The sequence below is a fragment of the Hemibagrus wyckioides genome, linkage group LG13, assembly GCF_019097595.1.
Source record: "Hemibagrus wyckioides isolate EC202008001 linkage group LG13, SWU_Hwy_1.0, whole genome shotgun sequence".
NCBI classification, from domain to species: Eukaryota; Metazoa; Chordata; class Actinopteri; order Siluriformes; family Bagridae; genus Hemibagrus; species Hemibagrus wyckioides.
In genome coordinates this window covers 14,052,257-14,071,474 of record NC_080722.1, presented here as the reverse complement: position 1 = coordinate 14,071,474, position 19,218 = coordinate 14,052,257, and the positions used below count along the sequence as shown (strand labels likewise).

General features: G+C 39.8%; 1 protein-coding gene across 1 annotated transcript; it reads right to left on the bottom strand.

Annotated features, from left to right (window-relative positions):
• Positions 1 to 118: 118 nt before the first annotated feature.
• Positions 119 to 18,991, bottom strand: vwa2 (von Willebrand factor A domain containing 2). The gene is made up of 14 exons (XM_058406494.1): positions 18,895 to 18,991; positions 14,483 to 14,545; positions 11,642 to 11,716; positions 9,546 to 9,679; positions 9,329 to 9,438; positions 6,897 to 7,091; positions 5,702 to 5,835; positions 5,492 to 5,621; positions 4,539 to 4,594; positions 4,313 to 4,420; positions 2,767 to 3,345; positions 1,743 to 2,294; positions 980 to 1,102; positions 119 to 840 (listed from the first exon to the last, which is right to left on the bottom strand). Exons 2-14 carry the CDS (start codon positions 14,532 to 14,534, stop codon positions 713 to 715), a joined length of 2,376 nt encoding a protein of 791 aa, XP_058262477.1. The 5' UTR covers positions 14,535 to 14,545; positions 18,895 to 18,991; the 3' UTR covers positions 119 to 712.
• Between the last annotated feature and the right edge of the window lie 227 nt (positions 18,992 to 19,218).

Sequence of the window (19,218 nt, the reverse complement as noted above, 5' to 3'; positions counted from 1 at the left end):
TGATGTGATGCAATAGTGTTGATATCATTGATTATGGCAGTCCACAAAAGAATTGTTCTCCAGCAGATGGCACCAAAAGACACATAAATCGTTTGTATATACACATCACACCCCAACCTTCTGACTAAAAAAAATGGAATTTTAATTCTTTTTCTAAAGTTTATACAATAAATATGTAAAAACGAACCTCCAGACAGAGCTTTGTTACAAAAAGTTTCTGAACATCAAAAATTAAAAGTCATAATTAGATCTAAAAGGGCAATCATTCAGTATATGGATCTTGAAGCAAATATGTACAATTACAAATATTAGGCACTATTGTACTACTTAATGACTATTCAGATTTTTTTGTTTATTCAGGAGTGTTACAGTAATAATGTTTTGAATCACAGCTGCAGTTTTAAATAGGATTGATAAAGACATGTCTTTAAATTCACCAAAAGAAAGGTTCTGGCTGCTCCCACTCCATCACTGTAGGTGTAATGATATGTTTAGTTGTCTAGAGTAATGATAACAGAGTCTGTGCTGAATTGGAGCAGCAGGGAGTCTGGAGATCCCCGTTATCTCCAGTTTCCTGTAGTAGAGAGCTTACAGTAAGCCTTTCTTAGGTGAAAAAACACACACCTTACTTTTGTCTTTCCCTTTTTTCATGTTTAGCAAACTAAGGAGTAAGTAATGATGGAATTAACTCTGTGTGTGTGTGTGTGTGTGATCAGCTAGTTGCATGTCTCCTGCGGTGTTCTCTGTAGCGCTGTTGCAGTTCTCTAACATTCTTCCTTTGGCGGCGTCTCAATCCTGCAGGCCTCGGGAGATCTCCTCTGGAGGGCTGCTGCCTGCTTCCTAGAGGGAAATACAATATGTAATGGATCAGTATTGACTGCCATTAACCAAAGCTGAGCCTTAAAAATATGAAGCATGTAGCATGAAGAGTGAAAATGGCCAGCTGGAACCAAATGAAAAGTGATATTGTGGTACAGACGTGTCTCGCAGTGTGGTCCCTCCCATCCCCGGCATTCACAGCGATAACTTCTGTTCCGTAGGATACACACTCCATCATTCATACAGGGGTTGGGCTTGCACAGATTCACAGGCTTCTTCACATCTGTAGAGAGTAAGGAAGATGTCAGAGCTGAGTGAAAAGCTTCATGGAGACTAATAAAAACTGACAGCACTTGGTTAGAGAGAATGTGATGTCTGTTATTAGCTGTCCATCAGTAATAATAGACAAACACAAAACCAGATATTATTTGGAAGACAGATATTTTTCAGCACATTTCTGACACTGACAAAGTGGTGTGTGCGGTGCTGGTGTGAAACACACCACTATCTATGTCAGGTACATTGTTGAAACACCTTTCTGTCACTTCTAGCCTGAGAAACAGTTAATCAACCTTAAACAGTCAGTCAACAATGACCTTGTGGTCGGAAGCTTCCACTATTGATAGGATGGGGAAGTTTAATACAAACCATACACAAAACATGCATTAGTCTTGAACCAGCATGTTAGTTTATCTAATAACTTTACCCCTCATCACTCACTTAAAAAATTACATTTGTTATTTGAAGGACAATGCTGGTGAATTTTAAATGAAATACAAGAGTGAACCAATATGAATGATCAGTCTCTCACCAGGCAATGTACCTCACTCACTGATGGATGCTATTTGTGACATTTTAACATGTGTGTGTATATAAGCTGTAAAAACAATGACTATAATGTATGCGTATTTACTGTGCTTCACCTGCACACACCATCTGCACCAGGACATCATCAAAGTACTTCAGGTCCTCATAGAAGGGCACAGTGATAATGTGATCCTCAGAGCCAGCAATACGCAGGAGATGCTCACGCTGCACATCTCCAGTGCCAATCACGAACACAGACACGCCATCGTCCCGGATCTTCTGAGCTGGTACTGCTGCATCCTCGTCCCCTGTGCCATCAGTCAGCACGACTATGACCTTGTTGACACCCGGCCGTGCCCCTTTGGCCACAGTCAGACTATGAGAGTGCACATGGAGCAGAGCTGACCCAGTGGAGGCCATTCCACCTAAATAAGATGCCTCTCCCAAGGCTTTGAGCACAGCAGACCCTGAAGCATGAGAGTCCAGCTCAAACACGAAGACAGGCTGCCGGCTATACACCACCAGCCCTACCTGAGTCAGGTCACGGTTTATGTCAAACTGCACAGAGGCACTGCGTACAAATTCCTTCAGGTGAACAAAGTTGTCCTTCCCAACACTTCCTGAGCCATCCAGAACAAAGACCAGGTCCACTGCCTGACCCAGACACCCTGCAATGTACAAAGACTCAATCAGTGATTATAATATAGTTGTGATTATAGTAAAACATGGAAGGCATCAAAAGGTTCAATTAATAAAACAATGTGAAGGTGTGAGAACACGAATGAAAGCACTATGGCATTATGGGATTAATGGCCTATATTATTAAGGAGCTGATTAGTGGTAACACACTAATGAATGGACATTGAAAAGATGTATTAAAGGAGCAGTTAGTAAAGTCCTAAGTCTATCTAAGTGGTAGCTCAGTGGTTAAGGCAATAGATACTGTTTGGAAGATTGTGAGCTTAAATCCCCAGACCCCCAAACTGCCACTTGCTCAAGCAAGGCCCTTAACCCTTAACCCTCAACTGCTCAGTTGTATAAATGAGTTGAATGTAAGTCGCTCTGGATAACCGCATCTCCCAAATGCTGTAAATGATGTTAACATAAGATGACTGAGGAAACAAAACACAATGTCAGTACCCTGGCTGTCCACACTGCAGATCTTGGCTCTGAGGTCTGGGATCTTTGAATTCAGTCTGTCAGGTAAACTGTAAGTGATGGTGCGCTGCGGGTTTCCTGTGATGTTGTTGATCTCAGCCTTCATCCTATCAGGCCCCAAGCCAATAATAAAGATCTCTCTGTCTCTTGCATATTTAGCAGACTCCACAACAGCATCAGCGGACGGAGTGCCAGTGATGAGCACAACGACACGAGGCAGGTCATCTTGAACATCAGCATACACAGGGGCACTTTGGAAGCCTTGTCGTGTGATATAGCGTAGTGCATGTCCAGTTTTAGCTTCTCCTTTTTGGTACTGGAGAGACTCCACAGCCTGGAGCAGCTTCACTGGGTCTCGGTGCTGCCCAATCTTAGCTTCAACCTTTACATCGCTGCTATACTGAGCCAGACCAATCTTCACAGGAGTGTCTGAACTCAGAACTGTCTGGACAAAACGCTTCAGGAAGGACTTGAAGCGAAGGAACCCCTCATGAGTCAGGCTGGTAGAGCTTTCAATCAGGAAAAGCACATCCACAGAGCAGTCCAAAGACAGCACAGGAGCTGAAAAACAGGAGGATATTATTTAGGCATTGACTGACATGACCTTGGGTCCCATGCAGAGCACAAAACCACATTGTTGCCACATACTTAGCATACCAAACTGTGTTTATATTAACCGGCACGTCTAAGGCTCAGGAACACAATATACTGTCAAGTGGTAAATACACTGGTGTTCTATCTGCTCCTTTCACTCCTCTCTTTTAATGAAAACAAGCATGAATTAACAGTAACCCTGAGACCAGAAAACATCTTCGGGAGGGAGCAGGGCAGTAAAGAGAGTCTTTGAGCTTTGTCTGATGTGTCATGGACAGGACAGGGCTAGGAGTGTCATCACTTCCTAACTGACCGAGCCATTGTGTATTCTTAGATCAGAGAGAAGTGTTGACTGCTTCTATCAGTGATACTCATTACCTCACCCCATTTATTCTAGTCTCTTATTCAAAGATACATTACCCTTTCTTGTCCAGTCTTTTAAAAAGAATGCATGTGTGTGAGTGAGTGAGTGAGTGAGTGAGTGAGAGAGAGAGTGAGAGAGTGGGGGAGAAATGTAGAGTAATAAGAGAATGACATGTAAAAGACGATGAACTGGGATCAGTTGCTTGGTTTTGTTATGGGGTTACAGGGTTACCAGGCCTGTTGTGTATTATTGTACAATGCAATAAAGCAGAGTGTTGTGGGAGTACTTAGAGGAGTCTGGGCTTTTCACTTAGAGCAAAATTAGACTGCCCTTTTTGATCAAGGAGACAAAATGCCTCAGAGGGATTGGAGTATATTTCAGTCAACCATGACCCAGCCTGAAATCTGACCCTGACAATAACTGAAAATTCTTGCCTGCCTAAGTCAATGCCAATGAATGCCACATATGCAAACAGGCAAGCCTGACAGCTGTGCTGCACAATTAGACCAATACTAAATGCAAATCAGAGAATGATTCAATTGGTGGTAGAATATAGAAAGAGCAACTCACCACAGTTGGGGTCACTTCCATAGCCTGGAGGACACTGACAATGGTATTTCTCCAGCCCTTCAGACACACACGTCCCTCCATTCTGACATGGCTGGGAATCACAAGGATCTAAGCAGGGAGGAGAAGATGAAAACATTATTTTGCCAACACATAGTATATAATTTAAACCTCAGTGTATTCTTACTCATTTATTAGAGTATGTTTTGTGTAAACTACCATTTCTCACCTGAGCATACTGTTCTGTGACATACTGTAGGGAGTACTTTGTAAGCACTGGTATATCTGTAACATACAAAATTAATAACACTTTAAAAGCCCTTGTAAATATGGATACTGTGATATTTGGTACTGCTATTAACAGCTTCAAAGGTTTGAGTCTCAGGGATCTTCAGTCCTCCATGAACAACATTTTAACCTTCTTTATAGGTGGGTTTTTTTTTTTTTTTGCATTTGTGCATGCTGACTGCCCTCTGCAGTTTAGATCTTCTTACTTCATCATGACACAGTTGTGCACAGTTGTGTTTTATGAGATTTTTATGAGATTCAGACATAACATTATGAGCACTGAGAGGTGAAGTGAATAACACTGATTATCTCCGCATCATGGCACCTGTTAGTGGGTGGGATATATTAGGCAGCAGGTGAACATTTTATCTTCAAAGTTGATGTGTTAGAAGCAGGAAAAATGGGCCAAATAAGGATTTGAGCGAGTTTGACAAGGGCTAAATTGTGATGGTTAGACCACTGGATCAGAGCATCTCCAAAACTGCAGCTCTCGTGGGGTGTTCCCGGTCTGCAGTGGTCAGTATCCATCAAAAGTGGTCCAAAGAAGGAACAGTGGTCAACCGGGGACAGGGTCAAGTCTCATTGATGCACGTGGGGACCGAAGGCTGGCCCGTGTGATCCGATCTAACAGACGAGCTACTGTTGATCAAATTGCTGAAGAAGTTAATGCTGGTTCTGATAGAAAGGTGTCAGAATACACAGTGCATGATGGGTCAGGGCTGTTTTGGCAGCAAAAGGGAGGACCAACACAATATTAGGCAGGTGGTAATAATGTTATGCCTGATCAGTGTATGTACAATATTATAAGAGTCAATCATTTTGTCACATTTTAAGGGGAAGATAAGAATGATTATCAGAATCAGAATTTTCTGAGAGTTGAGGAACTGCACTTGCCTGTAATAGGGACATAGCGATGTGTATGGTAAGCTGCTCTTCGATCCCTTCCAGCACATGAAGTTGCCCTGCAATTCTTTGATGGTCTCCATGGTCTTCCGTACACAAGGTAAGGATTCCACCTGACAGCCTGCAGACATAACACAAATCATACTCTCAGGAAGCACTAGGAGAATGGAGAGTATGGATGCTTCAGAGATGAGCGTGTACCTGGGGGGACAGCACTGCAGATGGAGGAGGTGGTGAGGCTTGTGTATAGTCCATTTACAATATCACTGAAATGCTCTGCAAAAAACACATGGCTCTCTGTGGGAGCACTGGCCAGAGAGTAGAGCTCTTCCCATCTGAGACACACAGACAAAGGTCTTGGCTTTACATTTGTATCTAAACTGAATTAGATGGCACAGGATACAGGGAACTGAACTCAGATAAAAGTAAAAACATTGGATTGCATGAATTTTTTGTGGTTCTGTAGAATCCCATTCCTGATACACACTATTAGTCTTAACCAGATGCCCTGTGACCTTTCTGGAAAGCTCTCTACAAAAGCATATTTCATAGGTGTATTTGTATCTGTTTAGATCTGTTCCTTCTTAAAAATGTATTTGTGTTTGGTTACATTTGTAACATCTGTTGAGCTAAATCATTGGGAACGACCTCCCGTCACCCTGTATGACATACATACCGTGTTGAGCATTATAAGAAAGGAATGAGAGCTTCACTTTACATAGATGAGCAGATGTGCTGATTGGTTTCTGACAACACTACAGTTCAGGAACAGGTGGGCTGCTGTACTGATATGTTGCAGAGACTGTGTGTGTGTGTATTCTCTGGAGACCCTGAGCATAACATATTAAGAAATCATTATTTTATGAAAGTCAGCTGGAACAGGAAGAAGAAAAAAAAAAAGCAGTTAAAATACTTAAGAACAGCTAATCATGTCTGCAGGGCATTTGTGCATTTTTGTGATTTTTAGTTGACGCATGCATGACAAAGTTTTACTGCTTTCTCTCAGCACTGTCATTCAGTTGTTTGACATTAGACATGTCTACGTTTCTACAGTTTTCCCATGTTGGGAGGACAGATGTATAATTACTGCAGAGGATGCTGGAGTATATTTCTCACCATTTCTCTTTCTTTAATTGTTTAATTGTTAACATGGCTGGTATTACTTTAAAAGAATTGAATTGGAGAATAATAATAATAACGCTATATAAATCTAAGTTTTTTAACTCCATATTCTAAAATTATTTGTGGCCCTTTCATATTATTATTATTGTTATTATTATTATTATTATTATTATTATTATTATTATTATAAATTACCTGTCTGATACTGATAATAGCCCAGAGTAAAAAGAAAACCCTATTTGATGTCAGAAATATGTTTGGATATATTTGATACCTTGGATAACGCAGGCCCACGGCAAACAAGATCACTCCAGACTGCTTGAGTTCAGAGGCAGCCGGCTGCACTGCACCCTGGGACTTTCCATCAGACAGGAGGATGACGATGCGAGGCACGGGGGAATTCCGACCGCCGAGGAACCCCTTCCTCACAACATACTTGAAAGCCAAACCGCTTTGTGTGCTCCCTCCTCTGGGGGAAAAAAAGGGCAAAGCTTCAATCAGCTTCTATTGGAGGCAGCAACGTTATTTATTAAAATAATTACTCCCATTTTATTCCGTAACTCCCCCTGCACTATGCTTATTCATTTTCTTTGCTCTCACACACTTGCCCCAACAAATCAGCTAAATAACAAGGTGTTTAAATGGATGGTATCAGGCACCAGGATTAGGAAGTTAGATGTGCTCTCATGGCATAGCATACTATACATGGATACTCTTAGTACGGTGTTTAGTAAGGTATTTGCAGCAGGCTGTGTGGGAACCATAGCCACAGCTACAGGACAGTCTCTGAGCATCAGGGTACTTGATGGCTTCGTTCCAACAAGATGTGAAATTTTAAAATGTGCAGAAAACCGAAAGCCCTAAGAAGCTTACCTGTGACTTCTGGTGAATTGAATGATCTCATGGTCAATATATAAAGGACTTGCTTATTAGGATCACACAAGTTGAAGCACTGTGTTAATATTGCTAGTGTATTTATTTATTTAATACCCTTCCTGATAAAATGTGTTATTTTGCAAAAGATAAATTAGGTACAAAGATAAAATATGTAAATTATAGCTGGTTTTGTGCTTGCTTGTAAAGATTTTTACTCGAGTTTTTAACTTGTCATGTTAGAATCCATGTCGACATTGTGAACATTTTGCCTAAAAGTGTTACTGCTGTTGGTAAGTTGTAAGTATATTTATATTGGACCCTTAAATATGTTAGTTTTCTGTTGCACTCATATTGAACATAATGAATGAATGTGTGTGACTCCCCAACAAAAGCTTAATAAAGACAGAGATTCCCTGGCAATATGTAACATTAGCTTCCATTGATCATTGCATTAATGTTGTGTTGATGTGACTGTGGTAAATCTCCCAGTCCCTAAAACAATACTCCACTCACTCCTTTAGCCTTTCTCAACATGCCCTGCTCTCACGGCAGCTCATCAAACACAAATCAACACCTTACAGCAGTCTCCAGGTTTCAGGTTCCTTTTCTCTTAGTCACCCATCCACACCATATTAAAACTCACATCTCAACACTTTAACACAGACATTATGTTTTATGAACCAAACTGTTTTTTGTTATTTTTCCAAGTGAACGCTGTTGACAACGTCCTTCCATGCCACATTAATCCATGATGTCTTCCTTCCTGCAGCTGGTTTTGGAGACCTTGACAGGATATCAAGGAAAATCTGGCAGACATCCAGCAAGGCTCCTACCAGCTATAAGCTGCAGTTGTTCACTGGGGCCATCAAGTGCTGATGTCTTTATGAAAGCGTTCAGAAACTGTAATTTCATGCCCCAACATGGGAATATATTACATTCTGACTGGTGTGGGAACAAGCCAGCTGTCTGCATCTTAGATGGGTGTAAAGCTGTTAGCTGGCACATTCACAGAGCAGTAGCCACATCAATGTACATCATTATCTCAGCCATGACACCTCATCAAACACATTTACACACATACACACACACACACAATGTGTACAGTGTAAACAACGACCACCATGTCTGGCCTGAGGATGAGGATTCCAAGCAGAGGGGAGAAACAAAACAAGAAAAATCCATGGTATGCTAACAATCACAGTATTACACACCAGCTACCAATATCGCAGGGGAAAAGGTTTCTTCCTCCAAGACATTAAGTTACTGTCCAGTATCTGTACTTCAGCGCAAGACTTTTGGGGAGCTAACTGCATTTAAAGTGGAACTCAACTGCCTTTTTCTCATATCCGTCAGCTAACAGGCTGTTGCTGTTAAATCCTATGCCCAAGACCTCTATTCGTAATAGTTCATACCAAACAAATCAACATATTTTGTATTGCGTTCTTGTTTGCCGATGTATACTGTAATGATTTATAATCCCACTTGAAGAGGATGCCTTCTCTTTTAAAACTGGTTCCTCTTAAGGTTTCACGTTTTTTGATTTGGAAAACCCTAGCAATATTATTTTCAACACATCCACATAGTTTCAATGTTTTTTTAAACCAAGTATATTTAAATAGATGTGTAAGACATTAAAATAATAAAGTTGTGATGTTTTTAAATCAGTATATTAAAAATTCTCTATGTTAAATTTCCTTATCAAGGAATGCTGTATGTCTAAAAAGACCACACCTCTAATGCAAAAACGATCAGTATAAATGGTGTGTAAAACTGATGAAATATACATTAAAAAATTTTTAAGACAGAATGCACATGTGCAGGACTCATTACCTGTACTGGATTTTCTTGATGTGTTTGGTCAGTTCCTCTCTGCTGCTGTAGGAGCCGAGTGAGATTTCCATCCTGGGAGTCGAACCAAACTGAATGACTCCGACTCTCACCTGAGAAATATACAGGAAGCAACTAACAAAAAGGCCTGAAACACATCATCGCTTTAAACCTGCACCTATGAAGGAAGCTTCAGGTTGATGGGTGGTTGTTAGCTGACCGTGTCTGGGTCGATGTCCAGAGCCTCACACAGTTTCAGTACACAATGACGGGACCTCTCGAAGCTGCCCTTCCCAACACTGTATGAGCCGTCCATCAAAAAGAGGACATCTATAGCTGCAGAACACCTCATCACTGTACACATGGGAATAAAAAATAATATAAAAATAAACAAATACACAAATACATCATTAGTTCCATTTTAAAACATAATTATGTCATTCCTTTTGTTGAAGGCATTTTTTTTTTTACAGACCTGAATCTCTGAATCTGATTAGGAGCTTAATTGTGTTGCATGTTCACACTTATTTCTCTACCAGAATCATTCTCTCTCTCTCTACCTCTCTCTCACACACAGAGAGAGAGAGAGAGAGAGCGAGAGAGAGAGAGAGAGAGAGAGAGAGAGAGAAAGAGAGATAGCACATTTCTGCTAGGTATGTTAGGCGAAAGGTTAAATTATAATGTGTGTAGCTGTCATGCTGGAACCTGCAGCCTGTCATAAAGAGTGTGATTATACAGATGGCATGTCAGCATTTGCAAAACCACAAATGTGGACAGAGGGACACATTAAATAGCTTCTTATCATTTTATTTCCTTTAATTTCCAAAGCCAAAGTTTAGTTTCTCACGGCCATAAATAAAACTGGGACATTTCTGATTCATATCTAAAGCCTATTACGAACGTATTGAACTGGCAGGTTGCTTATGAAGGATGCATCTAGGTCTGTTAATGTAACGATATTATTATAGCCCAGGTACATGCAACATTTTCGACCAATGACACTATTTTATGAACCTAAAATTTTCTTCATGTTTTTGTTTTACATTAAAAATACACCAAGAATGATAGGCCTGCTCCCTTTGAACATTCACAGAGCATTATTGTAAAGAAGTTTACAATTCCTAAAATCTTGTACAACTTTATTTCAATCAAATTAAGATCAATTAACCAATCAAAGTTGTATTTATAAAATTAAACGAATTAAATAAATAATACATAACCACAGGCACTCTGATACTCATAGAATCTAATGAAAAGGACAGGATTTCGTGTTAAGCTGCTGCTTGATCATCAAATTTAAGAGATCTCTGAAATATTCAGTCTCGATTGGTACTCTGATTGAAAGTTCACAATGGCACACAATTCCTGCTCCACTCAGTTAAGTGTTTATGAGTGGTCTGGGTTCAGCAGTTTACTCAGGGTCATGTGGTGCATTTCACTTAATATTTTTATTTACACAAGTACTCGTAGCCTGAAGCTTTTTTTTCAGCGTGTTCTTGCACTGGCTTAGCAAATATAACATGCTAGTATCTGTACTGAATATAAGATTATTACAAACATGCACTGCTACTGTATATGACCAGAAGTTTGTTAATACAGCGAGATTTTCTGCTCAAATATTTTCTGCTTTGTACAGAGAACTGAAGCAGGGCAAAGCCTGTAGTCTCTAACTGCAAGACCTGCTGTGTGAATGTGAACTGCACCGCTCCTCACGCTGCAAGCAGCTGGTCTAAAAGATCACTGATTAACATGAGAGCTTTTTGGATGTGGCGCCATTGAGGTCTGATGTAAAATGGGTTTATGAGGGGCTCCACTTCAGTACAAGAAAAATGCCTTAAGGAATGAAAAGTTGGTATATTTATACTCATTATAACAGTTGGTATTTTTTGACCCCATCTGTTTCTCAGGTGACCTCCTATGGGGTCATGGCCCCAGGTTTATGAACCTGTGTCACAGACCTATAATAATATATTTTCAGATACCCTGGTGACATGTAATATTACTATATTTTGAGCATGGCTACATTCTAATATGAACCACGTTTTTTCTTTTTATTTAGGCGTCCATTTACATTTTTAACATAGCCTGCAGCTGGAACAGAGCTGCTCAACGCTGCCCTATCATCCTAAAAGACACCTGTGATGAGGTATATGTAGTTTCAGCTGAAGGGGCGAGAAGAAAGAAATGTCTGTCACTGTCATTAAAAAGAATCATTCCATTCTCAAAAAATAACAGTGCTTCTTCTTTAAAAATGCCTTTTTTGTACTGTAATGGCCTTGTAAGTGACGGTTCAGTTTTCAGAAAGAGAGGACTCACTTTCCCCTGCAGCACTGATCTTCACGAGGGTTTCCTGATTAGCCTGGATCTCCTGTGCAGCAAAAGTGCAGTCCACTGAAAAAAACAACAAAAAAACAAAAACCATAGCACCTTTTTTATGAGCTCATGTAAGGCTATGAATGAATAAGATCAAACAGAAGCTCACAGGTCTATGCTGTAATAATGCTATTGGATATTATTTTGTAACCAATACGGTCACAGACAGTGCACATGTGTAATGACAACCCCTTATTTTAGCACAGCTGAGCTGACCTTGGCCCTAGGCACTCTGTGTAGAACTCTTTCCCTGTGTCACCAACACCTGGTCCTCAACCCTTTTTGGAGGGATAATTTAGAGCAATCGGCATTCCGACAACGCCTACCGGACGGGTGGAAAACAGGCGCCATTGCCTCAAAAGGGGCTGAGCTTACAGTCATCGCTTGAGTGAGCAGAATTCGGTACTGCTGTCCCACGCTCAATGGCTGATTGAGTGGAAAGGTCCATGTGAACAGCTAAGAAGTGGGACTCCCTGTGTCCTCTCTCAGTGAAATCCTGTAGTGTTGAGTGTGTTCTACCTTAATCATACATATTTGGCACTTCATAGCTGTGCTATGTTTCTCCAAAGCTCTCCATGGTGACAGTTTATTCAGAGAAACAATCAGACACCACATGCTGCAAACCCCTACAGGCAAAAATATGAGGTCATGAAAGCAACTCATAAATGTTTTTTAATCCCATTCATGTGGATGAATGAATGCTGCTTTGGCTATATCACCATCATCCCAACCCCATCATTAAGTGTTGAATAAAGAAGGATTAAAGGTGCTTCGGCATGCTGCTATAGGAAAGTAATCAATGGCAGCGAGGTTTGATGCTATTAACACCCCTTATTTGGTTATTTTCCAATAACAGCATGCTCTGAAGTGTTTACACCTTTTATACCACAGCAATTTATCAAGGATATAACAACCTCCACTCTTCAGGGAAGTCTTTCCACTAGATTTTGGAGCGTGGCTTTGGGGATTTGTGCTTCTTCAGGCACAACAGCATTAATGAGGTCAGGCACTGATGTCAGGAGCCCTGGGGTGCAGTCAGGCTTCCACTCCATCCCAAGGTGTTTAGTGAGGTTGAGGTCAGGGCTCTTTGCAGGCCACTCAAGTTAATTTGATACTTTGCTATCTGTCTGTCTGTCTGTCAACTTTGTGGGAACAGTTTGTTCCAATATGACTGCACACCAGTGCACAAAGCAAGGTCCATAAAGACATGGATGAGCGGGTTTGGTATGGAGGAACTTGACTGGCCTGCACAGAGTCCTGACCTCAAACCAATAGAACATTTTTGGGACGAATAAGAGCGGAGACTGAGAGCCAGGCCTTCTCGTCAAACATCAGTGCCGGACCTCACAAATGTGCTTCTAGAGGAATGGTCAAAAATTCCCATAAACTCACTCCTAAACCTTTTGGAAAGCCTTCCCAGAAGAGTTGAAGCTGTTATAGCTGTAAAGGGCGGGTCAAATCCATATCACATTAATGTGCATGTAAAGCCAGATGTCCCAAAACGTTTGGCAATATAGTCTGTCTATCTATCTATCTATCTATCTATCTATCTATCTATCTATCTATCTATCTATCTATCTATCTATCTATCTATCTATCTATCTATCTATCTATCTATCTATCTAAGTGTAGAAATGCTAGAAGCTCAGCTCAACTAGAACTATGAGACATTTTCAATGCCTGCTTTTGAGACACTGACTGTCCTTTCTTCCTTCCTCTCCTTTATCATGTCTGTCTATTGTATGTGAAAAGAAACGGTGGGAGACTAGAGAGAGACAGTAGTCTGTTGTCTCAATGCAGAAGCCCACATCATATCTCAGCTGTCAGGTGCAATGTCCTTGAAGGAAATCTGCAGAATGTGAGCCTGGCATGGAGTGAGCATGTAAAGAATGTATAATACATACTGATGAATATTACTACACAGTTCAGAAAAAGAAACAATTAACCCTACTTTTGTGCAGCAGTCTAGACAGTGTGGCTCCACCACTGCCAAAGGCAGAAGCTTTAGATGTGAGTGCATTATTGTGGCTTGACAATAAAATTAAAGCACAAAACCCTGTGTCTGGGATTAAGTGTTTTTTTTTTTAGACTGTAATTGGAAAATTAATTTCACATGTTAATTTGTCAAATTAAAGAAACAGAGTTGACTTTTTTTAACAAGTTCAAATGAGTTATAACTCAATGCCTAGTGGAGATCTTTTATATGAATCAACTAGAGACTAAAGATGTAAGAGATAATAAAACTAAGCAAACTTTTAGCTGTGCTCGGTTTTACAGATCTTTGATTATAGTTAAATAGTTCATGTTATAACGGCAGAAAAAATCTAAATCAGATGCTTCACAAACACATCTTTTCTGAATCTTTTTATATAAACTATTTGCTTTAGAATTTGTTCAGCACACTTTCAGGACCGTTTATTTTTATTTTATTATGATATATATTTTCTTCTTGGCACAAACAGTTCAATAGTTTAAATGTTTCACTGCACAATTTGATTTTTTTTTGTCGGACAAGAATCAGAAGATATTCTGGTATTATTCTGTTTTTCATTTACTATATTTGTGTTGTTCTCATGAAAGTTTTGTTAATAAGAAGCTGTGTTTAATAAGATAAAACCTGAACATTGTTCAAATCTGCCATGTTGTTGCACTCCATGAATAGAGACTGATTTGCTGGCTGATTTTGTTTAATAAGGTTAATAAACAATGTGTAGGAAACCAGATTGTTCTCGAATTAACCACATGCAAGGTAATGAGGCGCTGCTTTACACAAATCTCTCTTACCTTGACTGACCAAGATGGCTAGGAGGAGCTGTAATCGGCTGCTAGGGCCCATTTTTTGGAAGCCTATAATGAGGAGCAAACAGAAATCATTCAAAATAGAGATTAGATTCTTTCAGAAACCACACAAGTTTTGAAGAGGCCAAACAGAGACTGGATTTTAAGTGGTGACCATGAAAAGCCCCTGAGACCATTAATGAGGGAAGAAGCAGCTGTGAATGACCATGAAGGGTCTCGGAAGGGCAAGAGGAAAACTTCTCAGAATATAGACACATGAACAATATGCTGGTGGAGTTTAAAGTAAAAGCTTTTAATAGACTATTAAACTGGGTACAGACTGGACAAACAACCACTTTAAAGTAGTTCAGGATCAGGTTATTTCAGAAAAATATGAATACATTGGATAATCAATTCTCACAAAGGAAGCCAAAACGTTGAGCAATGACAAAACATTCTCTTTTAATTCACAAACTTTAATATGGCCTCAAATCAGGAACACAGCGGAGATCTCACACAGGCAGTGGCCAAGCTCGGAGCTTACGGAATCATCCCTGCTGCCACCAGAGTTCATTAATCATTGACTCGTGTGTGTTTACTGTGAAACGGAGGGAGACTCATCGCCGCAGAGATGACAGGAACAGCATGGGATGAATCATCTCATCCTCAACACCCGCAGACCCTCCCCTGACTCCAACTTCATTCTTAAAGCATTTCTTCAAAAAGCCCAAACTTGTTAATTAAACGTCAAGGCATGCAAGCAACTGCAAGATGACGCTAGTGAAAGGGAGCACAGATTTTTTTTGTGTTAAGTGAAGTCTTTCAAAATGCACAAAGGAACGTTATGGAATGTTGTATTGATTCATTAAATGCTCATTATTATTTGTATTAGTAGCAGTATTTATATAGCACTAACAAAGATTATAAATTGCATTGTAGAATAATAAATAGAACAATAAAAACAAATATATGAAAATAGGAGGTTAACTTAAGAAAAAACAAGCAAGAATAAAAATAATTAAAAGCTACAATAAACAAATGCTTCTCATAAATGTGGCCAGATTATGGGTTCTCATGTCATCTGGAGTTTGGGGCCATAAAAAAATATATAAATAAATAAATAAATAAATGCATGCTTCACCACTATAGCTACAGAGAATCGTGGCTTTCTATTTAGATCCAAACTTCTATTTGAGTCTCTGAGAGCTGGGACATAGCTCACATATAACCAGTGCAGCTGCTTGAGAACAGATGGAATATGAATTGTGTCACAGCATTTCGTACTCTGTTTACTAGCAATAAAGCTCTGTGCTAATCCAGACGATTAACACAGAAGCAAGTATACATTTCTCACTATACATTGGATATATGTGAATAAGGTGATAGAATTGTCTCTGGCAAAATATTACTCCCAGGTTTTTTGACAAAGCTTTTATAGACAGGAAAATCAAATAAGCAAGCATGTATTTTTTCTGACCTTCAATCCCAATAACAATGATTACTGTTCTATCATTATTTAGCTGATGACTTATCCCAAACTTGATATTCTTTAAACAGTTAAACAAGCATACTGTGATAGAGGCTCAGGAGATGCACAGCACATGTAAAGCGGTGTGCTTTCTGGGTAGTGGTACATACCTGAACACTGAGAGACTCTGATGGGCTGGTACTAAGAAACCAAGAAAAGGAAGGGGGTTGGGGGGAGGGGGGCGGTTGTGGGTGTCAAGATGACTTGTTTTCAGAAGAGGTCTGAGTACAGCTGTTTTGAAAATGTAGATAAATCCCTTTTTGTAGTGCTTAATAATATTCAGAAAGTCATTTGAGAGTAAACTATTGTTGTCATTGCCCAATAGAAAACGGTGGGCAAAAGGTCAAGAGGGCAATTTGCACATTTCAGTAGAGAAAAGGAAGTGTTTCATGGTTAATTGGTTAGAAGGTGGACGTAGTGCTTTCAGCCCCATTGGGAGCTTGGAGTTACTGGGGGTGAAGTTTGGGGGCTGGTTAATCACTCTGGTTAGTCAACTGTGGTGGAAAAGGCTTGTTGTGTTGACTGCCAATTAGGCTGATGGAGTAGGCTTTCTTAACAAGCTTAATTTAAATCTTTATATAAATGTCATAACAGATGTAAACTGAGCAATTAAAAGAGGTCTGGAGAGTAAAATAACATTTGGTAATAACTGGACATATTTGTACAGACACAATATTTATGGAAAATTTCAAAAGCTAAGATGTTTAGAACATTAATCTCGAAACCATAAAATAAGTACCTAAGGATAGATGGCCTTATGTGCCTTATAAAATCATTAGTAGTATATTGAAGTGAGTATTAAAATCTGCAATGTGTAATGCATAAGAATTGGCAGAAATCCTAATTATTCATCTTAAGTAACGACTTTATTTTGGTAAAGGTCATGATGGATTCTTCTAAAACACATAGCTGTGTTTTAGATTATATATATTAGGACTTTAGGACTCAATCAAAGGTGGAGAATTCCCCAAGAGTGTTCTAATGCACCTGCCTTCTTATTAGCTGAAGGAAATTTTCTATTAGCTGTCTATGAAGGAAATATTAGTTAAGTTCACCAGCTTTCAGCACATGTTCTGCCATCGTTCTTGATGATTCAAATTTAGGACGGTTTTTCAGTCTTTAACAGCCATACCACCAGCTACTGAAGATCTTAAGAGGGGGAAAATACACAATAACTAGCTGTCACAACAAGAACCATGTTATCAACTTCCCTACATTTAGTCTCTATAGACTCAAAGGCACATTGGAGAGTTATACAGGTCTGTTCCAAAGATAGTAATCATGAAACTATGAGTATGCTTTTGATGTAGTTCTCAGCTCGTAGAACTACACACTGATAAAAAACAAAACAAAAAGAGGACATAGGAAGTGCAATGAATATGTGTTATGTCTGAGTTGGGGTGTTGTACTGGCCACATTCCAAGAGTAGCTGTGAACCAACTCTTACCAAGAGTTAAAAAACATTGGCTATATTGAATAAAGGAATGACGAACGACAATAAGCAGCAGAAAACAAACCAGATCACAAACCAGTGTAGAGTCAGGGGATAGCAGAGATCTCTCTGTGAAGGATTTCAGGATTCCAGGTTTAGTTGCAGAAAGGGAATATGATCTCTTATGGTTGATAAGCAGAGACATACAGTATTTCCTTCCTATTTAAGGATGGCTGGAAGCAAGCAATATTGTGACTGCAAGGCATACAGATTGTGGTCTGTATGACTGATAGGCATTTCAAAGCACAGGACCACTTCTGTGAAATTTAGATGAAGCCATGTCATGATAGCCATCATATTCCCATTGTGAATAGTGGGGCTTATGACAGTGCAAGAATGAGAGAGAAAAATATGTTTGTGTCTGTCTAGATAGAGAGCTGTTTTCATGGCATTCTTACATTCCTGTCTAAAGCTAGGCTTTTCCTTTAAATGTACCTTCCATCTCTAACCATCATACATCAAAACATCAATGGTATTTAGGACAATTACTGATCCTTTACTGACAACCGAGACAGCTGAATGACCATAAAACACCCCGAATCACATCACAAATCAGTGTCAGAATCTACGTTGTTAGGGTCATGGTGCATCTAGAGATCCAAGAAACACAACCTGGGTTCAGAGAAATCACCCAAATGGAACAGGGCACCACACACACACTTTGTTTACACTTTTACATTTTTTTTTTTTTTATATCTTAGACTATCAATTTATTGGTTTTGAACATTTTTTTGGACTGTGAGGGAAAAACTTGGAGGAAACAAACGCAAACACAGAAATAACTTACAGCCAAAACTCCACCCAGATAGTAATCTGATCTCAGGTCAAACAGGGTACCCTGAAGCGATGAGGCGCCAATGTGGTGCCATCATCATCATAATTTCCTCTTCTAAATTATGAAGAAGAAAAAACTTGCTTTTCGTAAAATTAAGCCACAAAACTAAATGAGAGACGAGGTAGAGAGAGGAGTGATGACCCAGAAGTGTTTAGTTACCCATCTCCTGGTGAAGTGATGTGAAGCAGAGCTGTGTGAAGACTTCAAACTCATCATAAAGGAGATTGTGGGGGGGAAAAGGGCGCTATATTACTGCACCCAAGAAACCCCTATCCAACACTGCTCTGTTTATAAGATACGAATCAAATAACTTTGCAACTGTATGAAGCGTTCAATAATCACATGGTTTCAGCTGGTCGTTAGGCTTTGCACAGTACAGTCAGTACTACTCGTGTACCTTATTGGTTTGAAACATTTGCTTTTGTTTATTCTTTTCTACCCTTGCTAAATCCAGGAACAGGTTGCAATGCAATCTCTGTTGTATCCAAATATCGCCTCGTGAACTAGTAAAAACGGCGTGCTGTCGAAAACACAGGATGAAAACACAGGAAATATCTTCTTACCTGATCACTCCGGTGTCCTCGTCTTGTCTTGATCACTCGAGCGGCTCGGTGCACGCGCGCGTTCTCAGAGTTCATCCCACTATGAGGACCAGTGCGCGCGCGCGCACACACACACTCGAAGCGTGGGAGTCTTAAACGCCCTTTTCAGCAACAGTAGTTCAGCCATATGTATAAAACACTTATTTGCTTATATTCCCCAGTAGTACCAATGCAATAAAATAAAATGTTTTGGTAAACCCTCGTTAAAAATTGCTGAACTTTTACACCGGAACCTGAATGACCTGAAACTACTGAACGACTGAAATCAAATGATGCACTGTATAC